This window comes from Loxodonta africana, chromosome 23, assembly GCF_030014295.1.
Source record: "Loxodonta africana isolate mLoxAfr1 chromosome 23, mLoxAfr1.hap2, whole genome shotgun sequence".
In the NCBI taxonomy this organism is placed as follows: Eukaryota; Metazoa; Chordata; class Mammalia; order Proboscidea; family Elephantidae; genus Loxodonta; species Loxodonta africana.
In genome coordinates, this window is record NC_087364.1 from 44,106,307 (window position 1) to 44,124,636 (window position 18,330).

General features: G+C 38.0%; 1 protein-coding gene across 3 annotated transcripts in view; it reads right to left on the reverse strand.

Annotated features, from left to right (window-relative positions):
* Nucleotides 1–18,330, reverse strand: part of PDCD10 (programmed cell death 10) — a 47,968-nt gene that overhangs the window by 20,723 nt on the left and 8,915 nt on the right. Inside the window, exons 1-2 of one of the 3 annotated variants that reach the window (XM_023555538.2) lie at nucleotides 9,131–9,760; nucleotides 5,726–5,936 (exon numbers count right to left, since the gene is read on the reverse strand). In XM_023555538.2, coding sequence (XP_023411306.1) covers nucleotides 5,726–5,821 — 96 coding nt within the window. In that variant the 5' untranslated portion in view covers nucleotides 5,822–5,936; nucleotides 9,131–9,760. Of the gene's footprint in view, nucleotides 1–5,725; nucleotides 5,937–9,130; nucleotides 9,761–18,330 lie in introns of those variants that run through there. The other 2 variants (XM_003416253.4, XM_010596051.3) reach the window with 2 other exon arrangements.

Genomic DNA, 18,330 nt, shown 5'->3' on the forward strand with positions numbered 1-18,330 from the left:
CAGCAACTGATAGCTCATGCACCATATTTTGGGTCCAACTGAGAAGGAAGGAACATATGATCGATTATACCTTACATCAATGGATATTACGGGGGGTTGGGGGGCCAGGGCAGAGTACTCTTAGGGCCTCAGCCATATATAGGACTTCCATATTACCAGTAAAAGAGTAAGGAGGAAAAAAAGGGATTCAGAGTGAGAGAAAAGGGTATATAAAATCTCATCTACTTAAAAGAGAAGAAAAGGTGCCTGTTAAAGCACATTGGGAAGAACTCGTGGACTGCGAGAACTTAGCATTAGGCCTCACCCCCACCCCACAGTCTGCTTACTCTCAGTTTGGTGAACTCCTCCTGTCACTTATTCTTCACTATCAACTTAGCAAGGATGGCAAGACTTCATCTCACATACTTTGGGCATGTCTTCAGTAGGGATCAGTCTCTGGAGAAGGATACCATGTTTGTTAAAGTAGAGGGTCAGTGAAAAAGAGGAAGACCCTCAACCAGATGGGCTGACACAGCGGTTGCAACAATGGGCTCAAACATAACGATTGTGAGGATGGCGCAGGACCAGGCAGTGTTTCATTCTCTTGTACATAGGGTCACTGTGAGTCGGAACCGACTCGACATCACCCAACAACAACTATCAACTCCAAACTCAGACACTTTGGATCATTTACAAAAACATTTTAAAAGCTTACACATAATAATAATTTCATAGGGAACTCATTATATTGATTCTGTTGTTAAGTTTCAGTTCATTGCTATATTTTATTTTCCCATTTAGCCCTTTGGGTCCTCAAGTTTTAAAGAGTCTTGCATAAAATCTTATGAAATCTGTTTTTTTTTTTTCCCTCTTTTATTTTATAAAGGTCAAAATAATTAGGTTAACTAGTTCTGAACTGTCTACAAATTACTTCATTCCTCAGAATCAGGCATGATTTTCCCAAGTTGACACCCTCTCTTTTCCCACAAAATTACTAATCCTATTCTTTAAAAAGAAATTAAACTGGGCCAAGTCATATGAATGAGAACTCCAGGTACACTACTTGCGATTCAAATGACAATGATAATGCATCAAATAAAATAAAATGCCAGAAAAAAAAATGAAGTAAATGGAATCCAGAGGCCACCTATTAGCTTCTGCACTGTCACAGAGAAAGCAAAAGTCATCAGTTGTGTGCTACAGATACTAAGTTCAATAAATGTTTCTAAAAGAATCAGTTTCTGGGGTTGCCAAGCTATCTGGCAAAGAAAAAAAAAAAGTAAGCAGAGCTACCTAATTAATATGGAAGTATTCAATTAAAACATTACCTACAAGTATATAAAACTCCAGGGTATGACAGCATTTTGTCAAAAAATGTATTTGAACGTTCTGTAATAATTATTTTTTAGGTTTTTTTTTTTTTTTAGCTGTCATCAGATTGGCTCCCAAACCATGACAACCGCATTAACAAAGGAATGAAAGGCTGCTTGATCCTGTGCCATCCCCCATGATTGGCTATAGACTGGACTGTTGTGGTTCACGGGGTTTTTACTGGCTGATTTTCAGAAGCAAATTGCCAGGCCTTTCATACTATTTTTAGTCTGGAAGCTCCACGTGTTCGGCAACACGCAAGCCTTCAGTGACAGATGGGTGGTGGCTGTACCTGAAGTGCATTGGCCAGGAATCAAACCTTGGTCTCCTGCATGGAAGGTGAGAACTCAAGTACTGAATCACCAACGTCTCATTGTAATAATAATACCTAATACTTATGAGTCGGAATCGACTCGATGGCACTGGGTTTTTAACACTTACATAGCACTTACTACGTGCTTGGTACCAGCCTAAGCACTTTAAAATATATTAACTCATTTATTTCACAGAGTTGTTGTAAGATTTTAATTCTATCATATTATTGTTTACACCCATTTTACACATAGGAAACCTGAAATAAGATTATACATCCTACTAAGCCCCCCTCTGGAGCTTTGGAAACCCTGATGGCAATAGTGGTTAAGTGCTACGGCTGCTAACCAAAGGGTCGGCGGTTCGAATCTGCCACGCATACCTTGGCAACTCTGTGGGGCAGTTCTACTCTGTCCTATAGGGTTGCTCTGAGTTGGAATTGACTCAACAGCACTGGGTTTGGTTTGGTTTGGTTTGGTTTAAGCAGCACCAAAAAACAACGAAACAAAATCCATTGCCGTCGAGTTGATTTCGACTCATAGTGACCCTATAGGACTGAGCAGAACTGCCCCACAAGGTTTCCAGGGAGCAGTTGGTAGATGTGAACTGCTAACTTTTTAGTAAGTGGCACCCAAACCAAAAAACCAAACCCAATGCCGTGAAGTCGATTCCAACTCATAGCGACCCTACAGGACAGAGTAGAACTGCGCCACAGAGTTTCGACAGAGCGCCTGGCGGATCTGAACTGCCAACCTCTTGGTTAGCAGCTGTAGCACTTAGCCACTATGCCACCAGGGTTTCCAGAGGAAGTGGCACAGCAGAATTCAAATCCAAAACGTTAACTACGATCACTTCTGAAAGGTGAGATTGTAGGTGAAACCCATGCGTTCATGGGGTTAAAGTAAATCTACTACGCTCAAAGTTTGGAGTTCAAATATTTTTTTTTTTCAACCAAAAAAAATTAAAAAAAAAAAAATGAGGAAGGGGATAAATAAAGTTGGGTGTTTCCAGGTTTCACCTGCTTATTAGGAAAGATTTTAAAAAGTTGGCTATTCTACCAAGAATTGGCAAAAATAGCTGCTTTGGATGCTTCTGAATGAAATGATACTAATTATTGATTTAGATGAAATGCTTTTATGTGATTTGTTAACAAATACATAAACCTTTGGGCATATAAAATTTATCTTTGGTTGCAAAATTGTTTTTCATTTCTGTTTCAAAACAGAACACATAATTTCTTTAAAAATTATATTTCACCTTAAAATATTTCCTCTAAAAGGACACAGGAAAAAAAAGACAGTTTTTTTTTTCCCCTCTGCTGGAATGAAGAACTCAACCATACAGCTCTCTTCCTCCATATACAAAGAATTGGTACAAAATAATAGCTACATGGAAACCAGACCTATGATTTGGCATGAGGTTTCCATAAACCCGACATTCCATAATGCAACCAGGAGACCTATTTCACAGGACATTTACAACCCATGCAATCTACTTGGACTCTGAACTCTGCAGCAGCTGATTAAATAAGAAGACTATTCCTTCTCAGCTGTCTGACCATGCTTTATGAAATCGAGGAAGCATCAAGCTCCCTGAACGCCATAAATAATTTTGCCTTGTGAGCTTGAGTAACAGTACTAAAATCTCCCCAGGTATCAGAAATGTTCTGCTAGCTAAAAATCTGTTTAAAATATGATTTCTAGACTACCACTGTTACTATTATGGATCTACTTTTAAGTGAGGCTGTGTAAGCTTTTTAGTTCTTAAAATACATTGTAAATGAGATTCGATGAATAATTAAGATTCGATGAGTAAGAAGTTCATCCCTACTACTATGGTACTACTTTCTGTTAGATCAATTTGACAACCATTTTTATCTTTAAGTCTGCACAGCATAGAAGAGCGGAGCCCAACTATATTCTAATTTCCCCTATTAGTAGATTTATAGAAAAATCCATGTGTGAACTACAGCTAAATATTAATGTTTAATTGATTAGGTAACTTATTTGAAATGTTACATTACTATACTGGAAAGCCAGAGAACAATGCTAGTATTTTATTCCTTTAACCAAACACTTTACATCTGAAGGCACAACAAAAATTTTGCTGTTCCTAAATCAAGTCCTAGATTTCATCTCTATCAAAAAGGAAACCTAACTACCATGACTATTTCTAAAAGCCTTTCTTTCAGAATACTCATTTTTAAATATACTACAGAAATAATTCAAAAGACAGCTTGATACTATGATGTTAGGTAAGTAAAGTCGATTTGAGAATCCGAACCTGCCAATGTGCTGTAGCATCTCTCAGTCGGCCACGTTCAGGCACATCATGTTCAAACTTCACTCCTAACAATTAGTTCTTGGACCAACTGTGAATCATTTATTTGGCAACGCGTTCTAGTTCTGGGCCTGTTAACCCACGTTTTCAGATCTCATCCGGAGAGAATCACTGCCTTTATTCATGGAAAATACTAGTCCATTCATAGCCACTTCTTTATCTTTCAAGTTAATTTTCCTTACACATGAATAGAAAAGGTGTATCAGTGTTCATTCCAACAATTTATTTTACCAGAATACCACATCCAATGTAACTGTTTTGCAAAGTCAAGATTCAGACATAATCCACTTCTGAAGTGTAGGAAAAATATCACTTAAATTGTTAGAGCTTTTTTCACTGGAAATGGTTAAGTTCTTACAGGCTACAGTAACAGCAATAAGGTTAACAGTATTGATGGCTTTAATTAATTAGACTAATAAGACAGAAAAAAAGTAATTAATTACAGAGAAAAGAACCTGAAGCCACTGAGTTTGAAGTCAGGAGGCCTAGATTTGGTTCTAGTCCTAGGTAATTTCAGGAAAATCATTTCACATTCCATGGCCTCAGTCTGCCATTAAAAGGAAGGTGGGGTTGATTAAATTATCTCTAAAGGACTTCTGGTGCTAGCGTTCTTTATACAACACTGTCTTAGTCATCTAGTGCTGCTATAACAGAAATACCACAAGTGGATAGCTATAAGGAAGAGAAATTTATTCCCTCAGAGTACAGTAGGCTGAAAGTCCAAATTCAGGGCGTTGGCTCCAGGGGAAGGCTTTCTCTGTTGGCCCTGGAGGAAGGTCCTTGTTCTCAATCTTCCCTTGGTCGAGGAGATTCTCAGGCGCAGCGACCCAGGGTCCAAAGGATGTGCTCTGCTTTTGGTGCTGCTTTGGTGTGAGGTCCCAACTATCTGCTAGCTTCCCTTTCATCTCTTAGGAGATAAAAGGTGGTGCAGGCCACACTCCAGGGAAACTCCCTTTACGTTGGATCAGGATGTGACCTGGTAAGGGTGTTACAATCCCACCCTAATCCTTTTAACATAAAGTTACAACACAAAATGGAGGACCACCACAGAATACTGGGAATCATGGCCTAACCAAGTTGATACACATATTTTTGGGGGAACATAATTCAATCCATGACAAACATATAATATTAATTTACAAGAAGACCCCAAAAGTACTGATATTAAGTACTAGAAAAGTCCTTAAATAAAAAAGCAACCACGTCTTCTCTAGACACGAAACAATGATTTCTTCCAAATACTGGTAAAAAAAAAAAAAAAGTTTTATCACCATGGGCTGTAATTTATTAGGCTCTTTGTTCCTGCTGTGCTGGCTACCCGAATGCATTTATCCCTCAGCTCTTCATCTAACTCTTGCTTACCTCTTTCAGATCTTAGCATGTATGTTTCTTGTTCAGTAAGGTCAGTCCTGGGCCCTAAAATAGCTCCCATCTGCTATTTTCTTTAACACCTACTTTTTTATTTTACTCCACAGCACTTCTCACAGATTGTCATTTAAATAATTACTTGTGTTCTTGTGTGCTTTCGGTCAACATCTTTATCACTACAGTGTAACCTCAAAGGGGAGCAATAGATCTCGTTCTTTCAGTATTTTATGCTCAGTCCTGGCACAGAGCCTAGCATATTGGTATAAGTTCATTTATATGCATATTTGTTACATGAATGAGTAAACAGCCACTAAGGAATTGCAGAGAATATATGAGGAAATGTTTACCCACTTACCTCATTAAACACAGGATACATGACTGCATAGAGAGGCATAGAAACCATGGAAGTGGTCTCAGCTTCATTCTTCATCTCTTCCATTGTCATCCTCATTCAAAAGCCAACTACAGGAGAAAAAGCAGTGCTAAAATGCAGAGGAATCTTCATTCACTGCAGTATTTCCTCCCTTTTTTGTGATAAAAGAATAGGGCACAGAACATATACTGACCTGGTGAAAAAGGAAGAAGGAATACATATTTACTATATTAAGTGGAATTTTCCTTTCCAAATTATAGGAGTCCCTAACTTATAAAAAGTTAATTAATATAGTTTCTTCTGACAGCAACCCTGGCCAGTGAGGCTTCTCTCTTTTAATCCACAGACCTAAGGACTGCCCTCTCCTATAGCTAATCTCCTTCATCAAGTAGTATTCCACAAAGCAGTGACTGACAAACTCACTCACTTTGAAATCCCAGAGACTCTCTACAAAACACCATGGAATAATGTATCTAATTCTATCATAAACAATCCAGGAAAAAGTATCAATAAGATGTTTAATTATAACATTTATGTGCAATATAAAATTATAACCATGAAACGTACAATTGTGTAAGCATGTATAAAGATCCAAGTTACAGAATTAAGAATAAGGAAAAAATAAAGAATTAAAGTGTTTAAGATTTTCATTAAAATCTTTTTGCTGCTTGTTCACTGATTTTGCCACTTAAAAATAACAACAGAACATAGAAAGCGCCAAAGATTTAAGAAAAATCGGTTGGGGGGTGGACTTAAAATTGGGAAAATTCTACCAAATGCATCTAATTGAGAAAATGCATCTGTTTAATTTTACCAGTGGTACTTTGTGGTATTCAGAAGAACTGAAAAAATGGAGAAACCCAGAGATACTGGTCGTCTGGGATTAAAATATCAAGAATTAAACAATATAAGAGAGAAATCTGGCCTCGAGGGGTTAAGGAAATAAGCTGCTTTTAAAGAGAAAGCAACTACACCTGTTTCCTTTGCTAAGCTAAACACTGACCCTATAATCAGTAAGTGCAAGAGTAATAGTAGTGATACACGTTATTATATTTAACAAAAGCTATCACCTTTGAATAACTTCCTCCATTTTAAAGTATTTTCAGATTTTAAAATGTTTTTCACATGCATTTACTCCTCACAATGACTTACTTTACAATAATTATAATACGTGTCATTCCTATTTTATAGATGAAAAAGCAGGCTAAGAGATGGTAAATAACTTGCCCCAGATCACTCACCTGGGGTGCAAGACTTGATCCTGGGCACTCTGAATCAAGATCTGACATGTATCACAAAACCAAACATAAAGTGGCAACAAAGTACCTCATTCCATCTACCCAAGAAAGTGACCGGAAGTTATTTATTTACTTAACAGATAAATGTTTTGCACCAACAACCTGCAAGATACAGTGGGGATGAATAAGACTTGGTCCTAGTAAATAAAAAATTCTTTAGGCCAGATTATAGAAGTCCTGAATGTTGACCTGAGCAGTCTGAAAGATAAAACCAAAGGCCTGGAGGAGACGTAGGCTGGCAGCGCTTGTAGTTTCAAAAGGCTCCAATATCCTGTCCGGTTTGAAAACTACTTACTATCCTACCCTATCACCCCTACCAGTGAAGGGGAACTCAACACACACTGAAACAGCTTCTGACAGCTCTAAATACAGAAAGTTTTTCCTGTTTCTGAGCTGACATCTCCTTTTTGACATCACAGAGCCAAAAAAAAAAAAAAGATAAAAATGAGTAATTCCCAAATTTTATTCTACAGGGCAAGAGAAAATCATTATTTGATCAAACCATTGATTTAGGTAGATTGCTCTGGTCAGAATGAAGGATAAAATATAACCTGAAGGAAGGGAGAACTTAAGAGACCTGGTATGTCTAAGCTAGAAACAGGATCTCAATACATAATAAGAACAAAAAAAACCAAACCTGTTGCTGTGGAGTCGATTCTGACTCAACTGTAACCCTGCTGTTCCTATTTAACTCTGCCATTGCTAACCTGTTTTTCTATTTAGAAATAAATTGTGACTACTTTTTCATAATAAACTTGGCACACAAAAGGGGCTGAAATGCAGTGATCCTAGTCAAAATAGAAAGGATGGAATGGATGCATTGTACAGATAATAGCAGAAGGCATGGATATCAATGAAAAATGCAAACAAGAAATAGTAGAACAGAGCCAACAGAACTCAAGAGAGCTGTCTCATTTGGTGATAGAAAGAAAAAACAATCGCATTTATTTAATAAATACTCTGTTAATACTGATACAATATCAGACATGGTATTAAATACAGGGTACATGGCAGTACAAGACAGTCTCTGACCTCATAGAGCTTACAGTATGGAAAGAAAGACAAAATGAACAACTGTATTATACAGGGAGAAGTTAGGTGGGAGGGTTGGATGAAAAATCAGAACAATGCAGCATCACAAAAATGAAGGGTTTCAAAGAAAAGGTGGTCCAAAGTTGTATATGCCACCAAGCAGGGAAGATAAAAACCTTCTATGAACTCTTGATGAGGTTAAGAGTATCCCTCAAAGAGCAGTGTCACTTGTGTATCACAGGTGGTAAGTCCCTGTAGGAGCTGAGTAAAGGGGTGTGAGATGTATCGAAATTTTCAAGAATCTCAGTAAAAAGAAAGTAAAATACTCTAGGGGAAAAGTAGGGTCAATGGAATGCTTTTTGTGTTTTGTTCTTTTGAACACATGTGCATCTATAAAAGCAGACAGAGGTGAAGAGGTTGGGAGGGGGCTAGTAACTTTAAGAATTTCAGCTGACTTCTCCACCTATCTCCCCCAATAAACCTGCTCAAATTCTTAATTTTTGTAAATACTGGCATTGATTTTTTTAAAACTGCATTCAATACGCAGTATTGTACCAGCCTGTTGCCATCGAGTCAATACCAACTCAGTGACCCTATAAGACAGTGCAGAACTGCCCTATAGTGTTTCCTAGGAGCAGGTAGTGGGTGGATTTGAACTGTTGACCTTTTGGTTAGCAGCTGTAGCTCCAGTACTGTACCATGTCAGAAAATTTTCACTTAGTCATTTAGGATTCAAATTAACAGAGAAATACACATTTATCTCCTTGAAAATACACATTTATCTCCTTGAAAACTAACTTTACAGTACTGTCAGCTATTATTTTTCATCAGAAAGAACAGTACTTTAGCAACATTATGGGCTAAATATAGGAACAGTATTAAAGCCCGCCACAAAAACAGTATTGACTGACACCACACCAAAACCAAAAAACCAAACCCACTACTGTTGAGTCAATTCCACCTCATAGCAACCCTACACACAACCACTCTCTAATAGTGTTCCTATGGGAAAATGCTCCAAAGAATCAATTTAAAATTGAACTTTTTGGAAACTCACATTGAGAAACTGGGATCCCTCAGAGTTTCATTAGAGTTTACGTGAGAGTGAAAATCGACAATCCGACAATCACAATAGGGATTTTTGAATATTAAATCATTGTTTTAGTTCAATTTCAAGTTAAAACACTCTTTCACCATTTGTTCCACATGCTTCGCCATTTTAAATTGTCCAACGGACAACCTGCAATCACTCCAGGCAACAAAGAGCCTGATATGGAAAACTGCAAGGGCCAGCTATTGAGGGTGGAGGCCTGGCCCTTTGGCAAGGTTCCTTCCTTCCAGTTTGGATGTGGCCTGGTCCCGGCCAGCTGGGCAACACACTAACAAACTTTCAGCCCTCGAATGGGTACTGGTTTCTGGGGCGACTGCTGATCAAGCACGTATGACCAACTGAAGATTGATCACTGGCTCAAAATCTCAAATTCGGAAAGGTCTTAAAAAGTCACCCTGCAAAAGAAAGCAAAGTCCAAAATGGTGTAGTGACTTGCCAATGGTCACAATTTCTCTAACAATACATAAAATTAATAATAAAAAAATGAAAATTCAGTGGTAGCAACGTAGCAAGACCTATTTTATGTCTCCCATTTCAAATGTGTTGCTTTGGGGGAAAATTTTTCAATACAAAGTAAGCTTTCCATCTGAGCTGTCAGCACCTGTAGAATTAAAAAAAAAAAAAAAAACTTCAGCTGTAAAAACTTAAGACAAAAGGTATACGCTTAAATTTTTCTTCAAAAACACCCTTTGTGATGTGAGGATAGTAATACAAATTCAGTATGAACATATATACTTATTTCCTTGAATATTTAAAATAGCACCCCTAATTTCTAACACAGGAGTCACTGGATAGCGCAGTTAAGTGTCCAACTATTCTGAAAAGTTGGCAGTTTGAACCCACCAGAGGTACCTTGGAAGACAGGCCTGGCAATCTGCTTCCAAAAGGTCACAGTGTTGAAAACCCTATGTAGCAGTTCCGCTCTGCACACATGCGGTCACCATGAGCCAGAACCACCTCCACCACAACTAACAACAACAGTAATTTCTAACACAAGATGAATCAGCTTTAAATATTTTCCTGGGCTGAAGACAACAATCGTTTAGAGTGAGGAACCAAAAAAGAGTGAGGAGGCAACAAAAATAGGCTTTTGGCCATTCCACACCAAACTGTTAGGAGTTTCTGCCCTACCTAACCAACCTGGGTCTGCTCATTTTAAGAGCTACACTAGGGTATTATCTCAAGGCACAGAGTCAGAATTTCCTGAAATAGCTTCACTTTACTCCATCTGGGGCCTAAGATAACTCTAAGGCCAAAGCTCTATTTATTCCCAAATAAAAGCAGGGGGCATATGAAAGCCCCTGGCACTGATATGCAGTTCTTTGGTAGCAAAAGAAGCTACATTTTAAATTCTACATTTAAAATGTTTCTCAACAGGTATATTTGTCTCATTTTTCTCTATAGTCAAAATTCAGTACTTAGCCCTTTCACTTGGTCCTTAATCTTTATAATTCCTTTTATCTCTCTCTAGAAAGGGGACATTTTATTTTTGTTGCATCTTCAACCTGTCTATGAACACTTAGCTAAAAGAAGTTTATTCATTCTAGCAGTGAGGAGACTCCATGTATTGATGTCCCCACTTATGAGTGCATTTCTTTTTCCCAATAGACATTAGTCTTCATAGCAGGCACACTGGACTCTTGTTTAAAGAACAAATTAAGGTGGTAACAATGTATAAGTTGAATCAGTCTCAGTAATCTTTTCAAAAATCTAGCCTGGCAAAACAAAAACAAACGCAGAAACCTAATTATTTCTATTAGCAAAGTCTGGAATCAGTCATATTTACCAGTTTTTTACTTTCTTTTTTAACTATCCCAAGCTCCTCTTACTGCAGTAAGCTAAGAGAACATAACCACCAGATGACTGCAAATGAAATCAGAACTCCCAACAGAAGTTTATATGAAAAACAAATAAAAATAAATAACAATAAAAGTCAGATACTGTAAATTCTAATACCTCCTTTTTTATTAGGACTGCAAGGATGACTTTAGGTCATAGGATACAAACTGAAGTGCAATTCAGGAGTTAAGATTCTCAAAGTATAAGAATTTCCAACATAAATTAATCTTACTTTATACATAAGCAAAAATCCCAAAAGTTGGATACAAAAGTATATTCTATGAGAATAACTTGTAGAATACTTTCTCTATGAGACAGTGTAGAAGAGTGCTACAGTTCCCACGTGTTGGAAGACCTAATCCATCACATTTACTTTGTTGTCTATTAAAAATACATAATCCCACGCTACTTAATCGAAATTTCCAGGGAGGGGTCCAGGGTTCTGGTTTTATTTTTAGAAGACAACCCACATGATTCTTATAAACAGGACAGTCTGGGAACTACTGGTACGGAAAGAACAGTGGCTGGAAGAGTCAGAAAAACTAGCTGTTAAAGCCAGTCTTGGTGATACAGGAAAATTATTTAACTAAGCACCCGAGACATGAGTTTATAGCCCTGACTTTGAAAGTGTCAGTTTCTATATCAGAAACAAAAAGGGGATAAAATTGTATCATCTTAAGGCCTTGTTGTTGTCAGGTGACCTCAAGTTGACTTTCAACTCACAAAAACCACATGTGACAGAGCAGAATCGCTGTGGAGTTTTCTAGGCCGTAATCTTTATCGAAGAAGACTGCTGAGTCTTTCTCCTGTGGAACCACTAGATGGGTATGAACTGCCAACCTTTCAGTTAGCAGCAAAGCACTTAACCAGGGCTCCTTAAAGGCCTTCTTCTTCTTGTTGTGATGTGCGGTTGAGTCGATTCTGACTCATAGCAACCCTATATGACAGAGTAGAACTGCCCCATAGGGTTTCTTAGCCTGTAATCTTTACGGGAGCAGATTGTCAGGTCTTTTATCACACACAGCCTCTGCTGGGCTTCAACGGTTGACCTTTTAGTTGGCAGCCGAGCTCTTAATCATTGAGTGCTTCTTCTTAAAGGCCTTAACCAATTGCCACTGAACTGATTTCAAGACACGGTGACCACATACGACAGGGTAGAACTGCCCCATAAGGTTTCCAAGGCTATAAGTCTTTACAGAAGCAGGCTGCCAGATCTTTTTCCCATGGGGTGGCCGGTGAATTCAAACCACTGACCTTTCAGTTAGTAGCCAAACGCTTAACCACCGCGCCATCAGGGCTCCTCTTAAAGGCCTTACTACACTAAAATTCAGTAATAATAAAATTTTATCATTGACATCTACTATAGCTTCAAAAATAATCTCATGGGAAATAAAAACATCTCATCAGATAATAAAAATCATTAATGAATTCTAGTAAGGAAATCACGTCCTAGAGTTGACTGACTCAGGGTTTCAAATAACTGACAACCCCTCGCTTTCTCTCAACAATCTAGCATCACAAATCATAACCATCAGGCTCCTGGAGAAACTGGACTTATTCCAAGGCCATTTCACATACCCGGAAAGGCTGGCATTTGATCTCATAACCTACATACCTCTTAGTGCCTTCTCATGTCAAAATGCTGCAGCCATTTCCAAACAGGAGACAAAAGATTTTGAGGAGGACACCAAGAAAATGTAAAATTAAGGAATAGGTTAAGTAGGAAATCCTATTTAGACCAAAATGAACCTAGAAGCCTTCAGATACACTTACATCTACATCTCTCTTCTTCCCTTGAAAATTATATTTTCTACAATTCAAGGTTTCATATTCTGCATTTTTCTATCTTAATAAGGTTATGTGAAACTCAACCTCCCTAAACTTGCACTGCTGTCAGTTTAGTATTTATAATATTTTGTGTTTAGGGACATCCAGAATTAATCTCTTGTTAACAAGAAGGGTAACAGATGTACTTTAAAGGATAATCTACATTTATTAAATATTTTTTCCAGGCTTTTTCAAAATACCAAATGGGCAATACTTATCGAGAGATAGGGAGGAAACATGGGTTCAAATTCTATCCTGTCATTTATAAACCACCTTAACTCAGAGGAAATAACTTTCCCTCCCTATGCTTTAGTTTCTTCATCTTTAAAACTGGCAATAACTGAGCTATATACTGCATAGAGATGAAGTTATAATAAAAGATGAGATAATTTCTAAATCATAACACCTCCATATTAAATGAAAGCTACTAAGCATTATAATGTAGCCCTGTTGGCACAGTGTTTAAGAACTTTATATATATACATACACACATAACACACACATATATATATTCACCCTTAAATAACAACCCAAAGAAAATACACATTCCACAACAAATTCTCACTTCATTGGAAGGTCTAACCTTTCAAGTGTGGAAAGGCAGCCACTCTGGTATCCAGCCATTTCCGGATAAATGGATACCATTTTCTCTGGTATCCAGTTGTTACCACTAACTGGTTCACAGACTCCAGCTATTCTTTTCCCCCAAAACAAGCCCAAAGTGATATGACCTTCAATATGTATGTAAATTTGACTGACCAAACTAGCATCTGCTGAACTTATTAGAAGAGAGGGTGTAATGAAAGTATCTGCAAGTTTGGTTAAAATCTTTTTGAGAACAAATAACACTGTCAAACTAGAACACAATAACCCACGATGAAAAAAATGCCTAAAAGTAAAAATGCTTTGGAAGATAGTTACCTGGCCAACCGACTGGAAGAGATCCATATTTGTACCCATTCCAAAGAAAGGTGATCCAAAAGAATGCAGAAATTATCGAACAATATCATTAATATCAAACACAAGTAAAATTTTGCTGAAGATCATTCAAAAATGGTTGCAACAGTACATTGACAGGGAACTGCCAGAAATTCAAGGTGGATTCAGAAGAGGACGTGCAACAAGGGATATCACTGTTGATGTCAGATGGATCATGGCTGAAAGCAGAGAATACCAGAAAGATGTTTACCTGTGTTTTATTGACTATGCAAAGGCATTCCACCGTGTGGATCATAACAAATTATGGATAACATTGTGAAGAATGGGAATTCCAGAATACTTAATTGTACTCATGAGGAACCTGTACTTAAGACCAAGAGGCAGTTGGTCAAACAGAACAAGGAGATACTGAGTGGTTTAAAGTCAGGAAGGGTGTATGTCAGGGTTGCATCCTTTCACCAAATTTATTCAATCTGTATGCTAAGCAAATAATCTGAGAAAATGGAACATATGAAGAAAGTAGCATCAGGATTGGAGGAAGACTCATTAATAGCCTGTGATAAGCAGATGACACAACTCTGCTTGCTGAAAGTGACGACGACTTGATGCAATTACTGATGAATATCAAATACCACAGCCTTCAGAACAGGTTACACCTCAACATAAAGAAAACAAAAATCCTCACAACTGAACCAATAAGTGACATCATGACAAATGGAGAAAAGACTGAAGTTGTCAAGGATTTCATTTTACTTGACTCTACAATCAACACCCATGGAAACAGCAGTCAAGAAATCAAATAACACATTGCATTGGGCAAATCTGCTGCAAAAGACCTCTTTAGCGTGTTAAAAAGCAAAGATGTCACTTCAAGGACTAAGGTGTGCCTGACCGAAGCCATGGTGCTTCATCCGCCTTATATGCATGTGAAAGCTGGACAATGAATAAGACAACCCCAGAAGAACTGATGCCTTTGAATTATGATGTTGGTGAAGAATACTAAACATGAACTGCCAGAAGAACAAACAAATCTGTCTTGGAAGAAATACAGAGAGAATGATCCTTAGAAGCGAGGCTGGAGAGACTATGTCTCACATACTCTGGACATGTTATCAGGAGGGACCAGTCCCTGGAGAAGGACGTCAAACTTGGTAAAGTAGAGGGTCAGTGAAAAAGAGGAAGATCCTCAATGAGATGGACTGACACAGTAGCTGCAACAGTGGGCTCAAGCATAACAATGATTGTGAGGATGGCGCAGGACCAGGCAGTGTTTCTTTCTGCAGAACACAGGGTCGCTACGAGTCGGAATCGACTCAATGGCACCTAACAACAACAACAAAAGTGCTTTTAGTTCCATTCACTTTATCATTTATTGTTAATTCCAGCATGCCTATCACAGATGCTGTTGTTGTTAGCTGCCCTCGAACAGGCCCCGGACTCATGGTAACTCCGTGCACAAAGCTAGGAAACACCACCTGGTTCTATGCCATTCCCATGATCAGTTGAGGATTAGACCACTGTGATCCGTAAGGTTTTCATTGGCTGATTTTCGGAAGTAATCCATCTTAATCTAGAAGCTGCGAAGAAACTTGTTCAGCATCATAGCAACTCAGAAGCTGCCACTGACAGCTACTTCAAAAAAACCAAAACAAACCCACTGCTCTCAAGTCCGTTCCAACTTACAGCAACCCCACATGTTACACTGCAGAACTGCTCCATCGACTTTTCTTGGCTGGAATCCTTATGCAAGCAGATCACCTGGTCTTTCTCCTGTGGAGCCTGGGTGGTTCAAACTGCCAACTTCTAGGGTGGCAACTAATTGTAAACCACCTGCGCCACCAGGGACTTTAAAGGTCACTTACATAGCATCAGATTCACCCTTTCTCCCCCATTTGACAAACGTGAAGTATAAACAAATCCCATGGGCCACCAAAAGAAAGTTACATAGGTCATCTGAAACAAATCACTTAGTTTTGGAACGCATAAAAGAATCTGGTCATCAGATGCATTCTAAAACTATTTCCCTAGTCTATATTAAAATTATATTTTATTCTCTTAGTGTATATAGATCAACTTAATAAAGGAAGCTATGGTCCAGAAGAAGGCAGAAAACAATCAAGATATGATCAAAGACCTCTGGATAGTTCATAAAAGGCAATAATCTATGTAAGATAATCAAAAGTTGACAAGAGAATTGAAGAGCTTATTATCTTTGAATTAGTTGATGGGAAATGGGAACAACAACAAACTAGCAGCAGCTACCTTCTAAGATATTTCTCAACAACTGGTTAAGGGGGAAAAAATACACATTTCTTTAGGTGTGATGATCTCAATTTTTCTTCCTATTCCAGTGTCTAAGGTTTTTTAAACCCTGGTCTGAACAAAAATTAAACAAAAACATTTGTTCGAAAGCAGGAAATAAATCTGTTCCTTTGACAACATTATCATTTACCCAAAAAGTTCACAATCTAGTAGCTCATAAATTAAATAATGACTGAGCAGTTGGTTAGTGTTAAAAGGAGGTACATGTCTTTTTATTTCCTTTTTATAAATATTTGTGATTTCCTGTTTTAATTTCTCCCATATAATTTTAAAGCTTTCTTTTAAAATCCCTTAAAGCTCCCACTAAGCTAAGCCTGCATATTTTACCTAGGTTTGCCATGCTTCAAAGTACAATTAAAGCCGGCTGTACCACATGGATCTTGTCTACTTGTTCTGCATCACTTACATTAAAAAAAAAAATCACTTACATTAGATACCTACTATTTAATCTGTTGTTATTGTGTGCTGTTGAGTAGATTCCTACTCACAGCAACCCTACAGGACAGGGAAAAACTGCCCCATAGGGTTTCCAAGGCTGTAACCTTAACAGAACCAGGCTGCCAAATCTTTGTCCCACAGAGGAGCTACTGGGTTTGAACCACAGATCTTTTGGTTACCAGCCAAACACTTAACCACTGCACCACCAGCACTCCTTCTATTTAACCTAATGATCCCTAACCTGGCTAAGGGCCTCTACAATATGTGATGTATATTTTCTTTACCTTATGAAATTTCTGAACACCAAAACATTGCCACAAAGCACTCAAGTGTTGACAAAATTATTATCCCAGATAACAAATTGACTCTCTGGCTCATTTAACACTAGGTGTTAATGAGACCAAGGTTCTAGCTTGATATCATTTCACTTTACCTTTAGCTCCCAAATGATCTCAAATAAAAGACTATTAGTCACAAGAAGAAATGAGGGGTTAGAATGGTATCTGCTTATATTATCAAAAGTTCTTCCTGTAACATTTCATACAAGAATGTAACTCATTTCTAGGAAGCCCACCAAAATTGGGTTACCCAAAGAACCTCAGAAATCACTAAAATTTTGACAATACTGACAACATACCAATTTTAATATGAATGAAGGCATCCACGTATGTGTTATTTTTGAGTAAAAGACTACAGCATTAGTCAAAATCTTTTGGAAGCCCTTTTAACAATCTGGACTGTGTAAGGAGCTTTTCAGCCTAGAGGACAGGACCAACTTGTTTAATGTTACCAACTGGCAGCTGTTGCAGCAACCTTATGTGAGTCTGAGAAACAACAGAGGTGTAACACCTTAAGGTTCTGTTAGTTCTTAATTTCAACCTCAGTTGGAGTTCTACTTCAATCTGAGGTAAGCTACGATGACTGAGTAAGTTAAGAAGGCATATTTCAGCACCAGGGACCAGATAGTTACAAAAACGATAATTTTTCCCTCCCAAGGTCCCTTGGTGGCACAAACGGTTTGCACTCAACTACTAACCTAAAGGTTGGCAGTTCAAATCCATCGAGTGGCACTGCGAAACAAAGGCCTGAAGATCTGCTTCCATAAAAATCCCAGCCAAGACAACCATGTAGAGCAGCAATTCTACTCTGTAACACACCCAGAGCCACCATAAATTGGAATCGACTCAACAGCAACATGAAAATCAGCTCTGACCCAAAATTATCAAATGAAATAATGCATGTGAAAGTACTTAATATATTATAAAGGCTAAACACCTTTAGAATATAATGGTCTTTCCATCCCCTTCTGTCACGGATTGAATTATGTATTCCTGCAAAATATATATTGAACTCTTGGCCCCTGTACCTGCAGAAGTGAATCTGTTTGGAAATTGGGGTTTTCTGTTGTTATTTTAACGAGGTCATGCCAGAGTAGGGTGGGTCCTAAACCTAATCACTCCTGAGTTATAAAAAGAACAGAATAGAGAGATACACAAGTAAGGAAGACTGATTCCAAGGAACGCCAAGGAACTCCTTGGCTACTGAAAAAGACGCCCTGATTTGGATTTCTAGCCTCCAAAACCTTAATAAAGTCCTGTTCTTTAAAGCCATCCACTTGTGGCATATTTTGTCATGGCAGAACTAGGTGACTAAGACACCTTCCTGTTCTATCCACTGAACTGCCAACTCCCTAAAGACAAGTTTTATTCATTTCTCTATTTTTTTTTTTTTAATATAGTACTCTTCATAGTCAGTGTAAGCCAGTGACAGAGTCAGCTGGA